This window comes from Acipenser ruthenus, chromosome 17 (genome assembly GCF_902713425.1).
Source record: "Acipenser ruthenus chromosome 17, fAciRut3.2 maternal haplotype, whole genome shotgun sequence".
NCBI lineage: Eukaryota > Metazoa > Chordata > Actinopteri > Acipenseriformes > Acipenseridae > Acipenser > Acipenser ruthenus.
Genome location: NC_081205.1, coordinates 23,908,225 through 23,919,903, shown reverse-complemented (window position 1 = coordinate 23,919,903; position 11,679 = coordinate 23,908,225). Strand labels below are relative to the sequence as shown.

Sequence of the window (11,679 nt, the reverse complement as noted above, 5' to 3'; positions counted from 1 at the left end):
GGAAAGCGCACAATACAGTTCAAAACCGCCAATATGTAGAATTAAACACGAAAATGCGCCTAGATCTATCTAGATCAGTAAAATAATTCAAAGCCTCTTCAGCACTCTCAAGTTGTTTCTCAGTGTTGTAACCTGAGAGTGTCATTTTCTACTTTCCAAAAATAGGAATTAGGAAAAACTGACGTAAACACTTTGAAAGTGTGGCCCCAGGTTTCACATCAGTTTAGTAAATGACACCCACACACCCTCACACTTTACTCTCTGAGAGGTGAGGTTAGAGGCTACAGTGTGTGATTAAAAAATACACAATTTGCGTTATCTGATAAGGACATCACAGTCTGTGTTACATTTAACAAACCAATTATTGTGTTATCAAGAAATTCTAGACCAATTTTCTGGAAGTTTTTCCTTTCCAATATAATGCTATCATCAATTAATCAATTTATATATAAACAGATGATTCTACACCAACACTACAAAGATGCCCTGCAAGAATGTTAAAATACCACTAGAGGGCGCTACAGCGACCGTTGTTAAGAACCTAGTTTGTCAGCAATATCTTCTTGTATAGCTGACATACTATAGCTAAGTTATAATACGTTTATTGAAATATAGTGTATGCATTTCATTTTCCATTAGTAGTCATGCAGTTGACAATGCGATCTGAGCTATTAAAACTGATTTTAAACTAGAATAACTTTACACTCACCATCCAATAATTATTTTATATTAACCATATTGATCCTAATATCAACTGACACTGGAGTTTTACAGAAATGTAACTGAAAGCCTTATTGACACCAATGCTTCTTTTAACAAGTGTTTCTTATTTAAGTAGTAGCTGGCACATTGCTAACTCTTTCACATTGTTCCCTCATAAGGCATTAAATGACAAAAGCAAGTGTAGTACAGTGTGACAGAAATACAGTGTGGCTGCTGATGAGTAACATGCCTGGAATGTAAGACAGAGAGAGAAAAAGAATCTCAATAGCAAACCCAAATACTAGTTACTTGAGATAGCGACCTTTTGGGTGTTGGTTGTTCATTGCATGACTCATTTGTTTAATGTCAAGCATTTACAGCTGATATAGTTTTATTGTTATATTCTTCAGTCAATAAGCCCAGCTATGTCGCACAACCAACACTCACAGGTGCCAAATGTGCTGTTCTTCCCTCAGCTCTCACTAGATGGTAGCATCAAGAATCACGGCTCCCTCTGCTGGATTCAGAACAAGGTGCTTTTTCCAGGGAGGCTGGGAGTTTATTTTCACCAGTCAGAAGCAGTACTGTATTAAAACAAAGTACATGTTTCTATACACATGTATTCGACAATGAAAATGTGAGTGGTCACTTTAAATAATATTGTCTTTTAATCACGTCTCATAATGCGAAACAGCATACTGAGGATTGAGCTTGTTTTATGGTAATGCTTTCATTCAAATAAATAAATAAATAAATAGGAAAAATGACTTAAAATAAGTGGGCCGACATAGGAATTGGTGCACATGTAATACACAAGAATGTGGCAATATATCGTTAATTTCTGCAAATGAGGTGAAATACTTAAACAGAAAATATTTCATGGACAACAAAATTCACAAAAGAAAATGGTTGGAAGGCAGTACTCAGCTTTGTCCTTCTAAACATGGGTGTGTGTGCCTTAAAAGTTAACTGCTTTCTTAAAAACCTGTCTGGTATGTCAGTACGAAAGTATAAATGGTCGTGGCATTCACATGTTAATGTGTCCATTGGCAACCACCGGGCCACTTAAGTTGTACCTCCTTTCTTTTCTGTCTCCCACAACGAAATCCTTATGGTCACCATTCTTCAGAAGTTTTTGTGTGTAGGCATTTTTTTATATTTCGCCACAGTTTGCAATTCTGTTTTAAATCCTCTGTATCTTAACTGTAATACAGCTTTAAATCCTGCGAACAAGCCTCCATTCCTAATTGTAAACGTGTTTAACATCTCGCAAGCGGAGTCTCCAGTAGAAATATAGGAATGTGCTGCCACTCAGTATGGGTTTAAAGTATTCAGAACGAATCAATGATAGATACAAGTCAGGAAGGAGAGACATTGCCCAGCTGCAATGGGAAAGTTTTTTTTTTTATGTGAAAGGTGTGGTCAACGTGAACTGAGTAGCCATTTCCACTGCCTTTTCTGTGTTTTCTGGTGTTTATTGGCTATACACCGATTTCATTTCAGGGGTGTTTTATCGGTTAAATCCGACAATCAGAAGCCCTAATTATAACATACAGTGACACTGTGACACGCTGCACAAAATCACAAAGATGAAATAAGCTATGGAGTCTCAACTAAATGTTTTTTCTGAAAATGATAAGAAAAAATGAAAGTGCTGTGGAGGCCTGTTTTATTGTTAGAAAGAGATTGCATGTGCTGCCAAACCTTTTTCAGGCGGCAAATTTGTTAAAAATAGAACATTTTTCTAACTTCAGTCTGTCTCGCAACATGGCTGCTGAGCGAATTACCAAAATGGCAGGTAATATTAAACTGCAGCTTAAAGAGTAAGTAGCGGGGTTCTCCTCTAAATTACTGCAGGAAGATTAAACTACAAAAATTAAATGTGTTACCTGTTTGACAATGATCAACAATCCTTACACTATTAGACTGGCCATTTTAAAAAGAGCTTTGAAACAGCCTTTAGCTTTAAGTTATAAGTGTAAAAAGGATGTTAACAATGAAAAGAATTACAGGTACATTATTTAAACAGTTGTGCAACACATGGGACATGTAGCGCTATATTTTTCGGAACCCCGCTACTTACTATTTATAGAAAAGTTGCAGAATTAGAACATGTAATGAGCATTGTTATCAAGTGTGTGGATTTCAAGCACAGCAGGGTTTTGCAGCATCGACAGTTTCGTGCCTTGTTAAATGAGTTGAAATCGCATTATGATGATTTACTGTATTTTACCCATATGCGATGGCTGAGTCGTGGGGCAGTGCTGAAGCAGATATTTCACTTGTGTCAAATAATACAGGACTTCGTGTCGGAACGCGGACAACATCTTGTGCAGCTCAGCAATCACCAATGGCTATTGGATCTTGCGTTTCTTGTTGACCTCACCGAGCAAATGAAGATTTTAAACAAGAAACTTAAAGGGCCAAAGCAGATCGTAACACTAATGGATGAAGAGGTGAGAGCTTTCAAAGCAAAGTTGAGTTTGATGTGTCGAACCAAAATTCTGTTCACTTCGCTGTGTGCCGAGAAACCCATTTAATCTGTAATGTGTCAACAGCTCCGCCAGATCTTCAAATGGAGCGGATCGGTTTTCATGTACACTCCATTTGAACACTGTATGTTGCCAAATCCAATGAAAATGTACTTTTCATTAATAAGAAGGCTTCATGAAATATTCAAAGGTGAATGTTTGAATTGTGAAATGAAAAGGACTTTCCTATGCATGTGTTGAAAAACTTAATTTCTGAAAATATACCACTTAAAACATGGTCCATTTGGAAGTGTACAGAAAAGGTAACATATTCAGTCATAAAAATCTAAAACCAGAGCTATCAGCATCATGACCTGCATCTGATAAGTGTTCTTCTATTCAGGTTCTTCTATTTTAAATAATTTGTATTAAAAAACACCTTTACCAAGTTTGATAGGCGTTTCTCTATCTAGGTATGTAGGTTAACTTCGGGCACCTGTACTATATCCCGCCGCCGGGAATATGGGAATCTTCATTTCCTGCTGGGGTGTATTATGGGTTGCATTAAGCATACACTGATTAACTACTGAACGGTAAAAAATATATTTGTATCACTGTATTTAAAAGAACAAAATGTAGAGACGTGTCTGCTCTAATGAAGAAGAAGAAAGCGGTGTTAAGCTACAGCATTCAAAGTCTTATCCTAAACTACCGGTCTCTTTTTTTTCAAAATGTAAACACTACTTCCCATGCTTAGCTGCTAAAACAAAAGCACTGACCTACATTAGCTTAGCCTACTCGGAAACGTGTTGTGTTCTTTGTGCTGGAGGTCATGTTGAGAAATGCCTGTCATTCAGAGCTCTTTGTATTGCGCCTTTTTTAAGCAGCACCGCGTGGCTACTAAACTAAAGTTTATTATTTTTTTTTATTATTATTTTGTAACTAAGCCAGACATTCTGCTTATGTATGAACAAATGTCGCTTTCTATAATTAGAAAATAACGAGCAGTATAATCAACTTCTATGGCAAATGCTTACACTAACTAATCCATCTTCATGGATCCACTTCCACATTTTCCATGCGCCCACCTACAAGCGATTGTAATGATGGACGTTAGAGTAAGCCAATCAGGGTCCGCAAAGCGTCAAGTTTGTGTTCGCTCCAGTTATTTAACCAATGAATGCTGAGCCCTGCCTACGCGATAGTTATGGGCAGTCATGTTGGTAGGGTAAAAAAAACCCCAAAAAACAGTCAAATAAACACACACACCTGTTCACAGCATGTAATTAGTCAATAATATTATTGAAAATGTAAAAATCACATACAGACTTAAAAACAGTTAAAAGGCTACCCAAATATCACATTTTAGATTAAATTCACCTCATTCTAGGGAAAAGAATAACGAGTCGCCCCACCATGTTTGTTGTGGCATTCTATTGAGGACATACAGCTTATTTTACGAAAACCTTATTTTGACCGTAGTACAAGCAGCACAGCGATAGTGTTTTATGGTGGATTCCTATAAAAGGTAAACTCATTATCAACTTTAATTTTTTTTTTTTTTTACTTTTCCCGAAATTTGGTAATGCTGTGGTTGAGCGTTGCCCTTGACTTTTTTAATGGCGGATTTTACAAAACCTAAGATGAGCGCTTGTTGCGCGCGCAGAACTCGCTACGTGCTCTGCAAACTGGATTTTACTATCCACCTACAACCGAAGGAAAGAGGAGGGAGGGAGAGTACATCAATCACCCTGTGAATTTATCAAGAGGGCGTAACGCTAATGCACAACGCCTTTATACTGGAGCGGAGCTGGCAAAATATTGAAACTGTTTAAAATAATAACACATGATGGCACGTCATAATTAATGTACGTTTCATTAAATGTTGTATTTCTTGTATGTATTGTTATAAACCCAATGCAGTCCGCCATTGCACCACCTTTAAGCCTCCGGTAGGGACACTAAAAAGTAGACTTGCATAGACTAAGCTATTGCGAGATATACACCATGAATGATACATGAAACGATTAACTGTTGGCCATGAAGCCTTTAGCACACTTTTAAAATGATTACTGGCTATGCATAACAATACACCTTATTTATTATAATAAATAGATAGCTAGATACAACGTCTTCAGGTTTGGAAATTAATTTAACCATGTCGTTTGTAGATCATAGCTTTTTAGTGCTACAAGAATTAAAACGTGTTTAATTTTAATATGTTGCCAACGAATATGTGTCACGCCTATTTTACATGTTTTTTTGCCTTTGAACAGTCATGTTTATTTTCAAGGTTAAGCATGTCGCGTGCCACAATTGCCTCTCACCTAGGCTGAATGTAGAAAAATGTGTACAACGTGCATCGAGAAACCTGATAAACCGATTAAGCTGCTGAGGTCTGTTCGCAGCTCATCACACAGATGAGTCTAGGAGGTTGGATAAGAGGCGTCCCTCCTCGTTAAAAATACGATCCATTGTTCGTCACTGACCAATCAAAAGCTCGAATTTGCTAAAGCCCTGACCAATAAGAGCACACCGACTCGCGCCTCGACTCCGCCCAGTACTCTATATTAAAGGTTCACCCGCCGCGTGAGTTCGCCACTGGCTGCAAATAGACAAGTTTATATTGTTATTTCTGGAAGGATTATTAGTTTTTTTTCTCCCTTCTGAAGACTAAGTATTTTAATTTAAAATGGCAGACACAAAAGTAGAAACCAGTTGCGATAGTCCCGCTAAGGTAAGAAAAACAGAAAGTATTGTCATAAGGGTCTGTTTGTTATTTTTCTTATCATCTGGTAATGGAACCGTACGGATGGAGATTTAATAAGTTGCATATTTGGAAACCGTATATTTAACATTTATTTTTTCCAACCATTCTACAAGTAGACACTCGTTAAAGTCTCGAGAGAATAACTTGGAACCAAAGAAACCGAGACGGGTGCAGAGTAGTAGACATTTAAAAAGCGGCACAGTCAAACTGATAGTTGGTTTTCAGACTCGAATTGCTTTATTGTCCGGGGAAGGCGTCCATCTGCGCGGGTTCTCTTTGTTTATGCTAGCGTGTCGGTTGCACTTTTGAATACACAGGAGAAGGTGAGGGAGAGTTGATTGGGGAGGTGGGAGACTATGTTTATCACATTTGCTTTTATTTTTCCTCAATAATCGATTTTCTGTGTGTTATGGAAACTGTTGTGTGCATGCTGTACAGCCGTCTCTTCCACGAGGACGAGCGGATAGATAACATTTTAGTAAATGCAAAGGTACCGATATGCACATTTTATTATCTTCTCAAACAAAGCGTTTGGTTCATGTCCACGACTCTTTATTTGATTTATGAAAACCACCCACGCTACATCAGGGAGCGGGTGTTGCTTGTTTTGTAGAAGGGCGGTTGGTTTTACGAAAGGGGCATGAATACAGGTGAAAAGTTCCACATGAACTCGAGAATGGATTCATAGTTAAATGGACAGTGTACCGGTATATAATTGTTTTGAAAGTGGACTGTGCCCGCAGTTCCCTAACGCGGTATTTTCCCAGATCATTCACTCGGCACAGACTTTGATGTTTCAACACTTCGTTCCGCAGCTCTTGATCCAGTCTACTTTGGTGCGGTACTAGGATTTCTGCCTTGAACGCATCTTATTTACATTGGTTAATGTTGAGTTTAAACTTCTATGACTATTGTTTAACAGTTAAGCTCTGTGAACCTTGTGTGTATTCGTTCCCTTTCCGTTTCTACTTTCCCCACTTTTTTTGTTGGGTTATTCCATTGACGTGCTTGTAGGCGAAAGTCCTTGCGGGGTATGTGCTATACATCTACTAAGTTGAGTGATTTTAGAAGCGCAATACCAAACGTATCCTTTCGAGAAGAGCTGTTCAGTCTGTCTTCGCTGTGTGGGTTTTTTTATTTAATTTGTTCCCTCCATTTTTTTTATTCACTTGCTAGAGCATATATTGAATTGAAGATCGGCAAGATTTGTGTTAAAACGGATCTTCATGCATGCATGCATGCATGCATACGTCTCGATTCAGCGGTGGTGCTGGCGGCTGAATCGGCGATCAATCCACGCTGTGCTTGTTTAGAGAGTGGGATAAGAGAACATGTGGGGGCGCCTCCTTAATACGAACTGCTACAAACACACACCTTGTAATAAGGGGAAGTTGCATTCCAGAAGTATGAACGGACCTAACTAGAAATTACCTGTTCTCTGACGCAAACGCCGGGCTCTTACTGGAACCTAGTTTAGCGCTCGTTTTATCAACGACGCAAAAGGCAGCGAATCTCTCTGTAGAGCTGTACCCACCGGGTGCAGAATGTAATGCTTGACAAGTTTTTTTAGAAGCATTTTTTTTGTGCTATCAAATTGACTGGTTTTTTTTTTTTTTTTTTGTTCATAGAAATATATACGTCACATTCGATTAATCTTTTCTTGCTTATTTAAAGATGTATTTCTTTATCGATAAAGATGCGTGTGTAATGTTGGTGGGCTTCAATTAACAAAATGCATGTAGGCTGGTATTCTTGGCTGTTTTAAAGAGATTTGCAATTAAAACTGAACAAGCGGGTGCCCTATTCTGATGGATTGCCCTCTAGCCCAAGTAAAACAGGCGTTTTAATGACTGATGTAGGGGGTAGTTCTGGCGTGATGTAGCCGGTAACCGGCTTAAAGGCTAAAGATTAAAGCAAACTAATTTAATAAGAGATTTGCTCGGTAAAGCAAGACGTCTGTAAGAGAGAAATGAGAGGTTCTTAATCGGAGTAAATAAACTTGAAAATGAGGGGTAAAAAGGCCGGTTTGTTTTATTTATTTTTTTAAAACAAAACAAAAAAAGTCCTCCAAACATCTCTTAAACGGTATAACTGAAGCAACAAAATGTGCTTTTATCTCTCGCCTGCCCCTACGAAAAATCTAAAACCAACTCTTTGTTCTGCTTTAAAAAGAAAAGTAATCGTGCTTTGAAACAAGCGCGGTCCTGTTAGTGTGGATTGAGAGGGAACATGTCTGTTTGCGTTACACCTTCTGTTTCTTTTTCCCCTAAATCGCTATTGTCTCTTTGCACTCGAGCTAAATTAGCCAGCCTCTTTCTGGTAGTCTGCAGCGTTTCTCTAGTAGCTCATTTGCTGTTTTAATATGACTGTGCAAAGCACTCTGGGATTTGCAGTGTTTTTACCGGGCGTGTCTAGATGGAAACGTATAGCGTATGAAGCATGACGGGAACTACAATGCCCATGCTGTCTCTGCGCGAACAATGTATCAGATTGCGGCTTTTTTTGGTTACATTAAAGTGGGCGTGTCGTCAAACTGGGAAATGGCCAATAAGGAGCCTTGGTTTGAAGTGTCACATTTCAAATGTAAAGAGGGCATGCTTTTCTGAGTTTACTGGAGTGTGCAAGGGTGGGAAATGGTACTGTTGATGACCATGAGCTTTTAATATGGGAGCACGACTGTAATTGAGACAATTTGTCACTGATGGTATAATCCACTGATTTATGGAAATCAAGTTTACAATTGAAGTCACTTTTTTAATTTTTATTTTTTGGAGGAGCTGTAACTTGCTGTTTAATGTTAATTCTTTTGTAGCAGGATCTGTACAGTTGTGTGGTATAACATGTTAAATCTGTGGATTGCTCCAATCGCTAAATTTTTTCCCCTCATTGCAGGACCTTAAAGAAAAGAAAGAACTTGTAGAAGACAAAGAAAATGGCAAAGACAAACCTGCAAATGGAAAGGCAGTAAGTAACGAAATGCTTTGTCAGTGTAGATGCAAGGAGCATTGAAGAAACATTACACACATGGCAGTGGTGTCGAGCCACTTCATTCTGGGATTTCTATTTACTGAGGGGTTGCAGTTCTGTGGAATGTCTTGACTTACACTGCTTTCTGTGCTGAGAAAAGACTAAAAGAGAACTAATTATCCAACCCCGTTTCTTAGGAGAATGAGGAAAATGGCGAGCAGGAGGCAGAAAATGAGGTAGACGAGGAAGACGAGGATGAAGTTGAAGAGGAGGATGAGGAGGAAGATGACGGAGCAGGTAGGCAACACTAATATGAAACCATCTTTTGTTTCCAAATGAAGTTGTGTTGTGAACTGGTCTTGATTTGGAAGACCATTCATCCTAATCTGTGCTCTAGAAAGAACATTCCTTGAAAGATGTCTGTCTGAGACAAACTGGTAGTTTGAAGCACGATAGTTAAGCCCTACATCTATGATGGGTTTCCCAAAAGTGCTAACCTTGTGTGGGTCTGCTTGGGTTAAGACATGCAAAGGCTTATTTGAGGGTGGCGCCACCTACATGGTCAATGTTGGAATTGTAAAGCCAAAGAACACTTCTGCTTGGTTGAGTCTTGATTCTGGTGGCACTTGTGTTCATTTTATTGCAACTGTTTGTTTTGTACAGGTGACGACGATGAAGATGAAGATGAGGTTGAGGGAGCTACAGGAAAACGGGCTGCTGAAGAAGATGACGAGGTAAATGACTCCCCTACTCTTTGTGTTGAACAAAGTGGTATATGTGCAGACACCGGGGGAGACAGTCTACCGCCTGTCGTGCTGTTCACTATTCTGTTCAATACAAGTGAAGAGGCGCTAGTTTTGAAACATGTTTTAAATACATTCTGCTGTCAAGATTCAGCGTTTTATTTGCTAATCTTAATGAAGATGTGTTTCACGTTTCACTTTAACCTGTTCTGTGTGCAGCACGTTTCCTAATGTGTAACATCTGTTCTAGGATGATGATGATGTTGAAACTAAGAAGCAGAAAACCGATGACGATGATTAAGCGGCTGCTCCCAGCACGAAACCCCCTGGCAAAATCGCCTGTTGGAAAAGAGAGCGTGGTTTTCATCCACAAGTAGAGAGAGCAGCGTCCGTGCAAACACACACTGCACATTTTTTTAAAGAAACTACCAAGACTTCAAGGCTCTACCTTTCTTAAATACTTTAAAGGAGAATTTGTTTGTATTTTTATTTACATTTTTATATTTTTGTATATATTGTTAGGAGGTCAGCCATTTTTAAACAGTTATCTCTCTCTGGTGACCAAACGGTGCTTTGAAGTGGATGCTTCTCTATAAAACAGACTACTTGTGGTTTGACCATGCCATGTTATCTCGACACAAAAGTTGTATAAAAAGAAAACGGTGAGAAAATATTCAGAGCATTCCAGTAACTTTTTTTTTTTTTAAATTTTCGTGTATTTACTTTAGTTGTATCATAAGTAGTTTGGTTTGTATGAGATGGCAAGGCCAAAGATTTTTTTTTTTTTTGGCTATGAAATTACTGTTTATTGTGGCCTGTTTGTATGTGTGAAACAGTTTGTTGTCCAACAATAAACCGGAATTTTATTTTGCGGAGTTCTACGTTCTTGTCTTGTTTACATTTCCTACGTCAAATTTATTTCTCATGCATAGTGTCTATATGCAATGCATTGATTTCTCAGTCTACTTGGCTGTTAGTAGGGGCTTGAAGTAAACCTGGGCAAGATAGTTACAAAAATAAAACCAGCCATAAAAACCTCAATTTCATTCATAGTCTGTATTTTACTGCACCTCAGCCTAGTAAAACATGAAACTATAATTTGGTCAATGATCCTTGATTCGTACTGTAATGGAGTGTATTGATGCAAGATCTGCAGTGGTGCAACATGCCATTAAAAATAATACTTAAACCAATTTATTCAAAACTTTCCTAAATCACTGCTGCCATAGTACAAGAAAGGCCCACTGTCTGGAAGTGCCAAATGAAAATCCCTTGACTCCCCCTAGTGGTACAATTGGAGTTTGCAAGGAGTAGCATCTGACTTTCTGCCCTTTATTACCAGTAAATTGCCTGTTTTCTGTATGGTATGTATGAAAAAAAAAAAATCAACAATAAAAATAAGATTACTTCCATTATGAAATACGATTTCAAAGTTCTAGTTTTAAATGCTGTACTAACAGGGCAATAACTTACTGCTGGCATTAAAGAGTTAACATTAGCCCTAACAGCAACTCCACCATACAGGAGCACTGGCTAAATACTAGCTTGCAATTCCTACTGTACCTTATGTTCTTTAGGTCGCACCTATGCAATGGTACAGCTTAGGACTATCCCTTGGATTCAAAACTTCTTTAAAGTAACATTAACTGTTTTTACAGACCCTGGTTAGTGACCCCATCTGTTAGGTAGGGTGGTCCAATACTAATCAGGGTCTGTGAAAGTCAATAGAGTGAGAACAACCTGTAGATTTATTGGAGCGCTGTAACCGTAAAAGTGTCCAATTATTATTCATTATTGGAATCCAACATTATTTCTTTCTATCCTGTTTACACACAGTACACTAAATACTGTAGACACTTATGTTCATGGTTATAAAAATCAGCATGAATACCATTCAGTTAATAATTACACAATACTCATCCTCCTAGCATTGAGCTCAGTGAGTGGGAATGCATGCATGCAGTCTAGTGCCATCTGCTGGGCTTCTCCATGCTTTGTATTGTAGCACTACACATAAAGCTGCTAG

The 11,679-nt window shown here is 38.4% G+C and overlaps 1 protein-coding gene across 1 annotated transcript; it reads left to right on the top strand.

Moving 5' to 3' along the window:
• Window positions 1-5,753: 5,753 nt before the first annotated feature.
• LOC117422991 (prothymosin alpha-A-like) lies at window positions 5,754-10,528 on the top strand. The gene is made up of 5 exons (XM_034038286.3): window positions 5,754-5,910; window positions 8,836-8,907; window positions 9,108-9,207; window positions 9,574-9,644; window positions 9,904-10,528. The coding sequence occupies exons 1-5, from the start codon at window positions 5,866-5,868 to the stop codon at window positions 9,952-9,954; spliced, it is 339 nt and encodes a 112-aa protein (XP_033894177.1). The 5' UTR covers window positions 5,754-5,865; the 3' UTR covers window positions 9,955-10,528.
• The last annotated feature ends 1,151 nt before the right edge of the window (window positions 10,529-11,679 follow it).

What these genes read in the sequence shown, in the direction of transcription:
- LOC117422991 (XM_034038286.3), top strand. Translation starts at nt 5,866, where the DNA reads ATGGCAGACACAAAAGTAGAAACCAGTTGCGATAGTCCCGCTAAG. An exon ending in GTTGCGATAGTCCCGCTAAG is followed by an intron (nt 5,911 to 8,835) that starts GTAAGAAAAACA and finishes CCCTCATTGCAG; the next exon opens with GACCTTAAAGAAAAGAAAGA. An exon ending in CTGCTGAAGAAGATGACGAG is followed by an intron (nt 9,645 to 9,903) that starts GTAAATGACTCC and finishes CATCTGTTCTAG; the next exon opens with GATGATGATGATGTTGAAAC.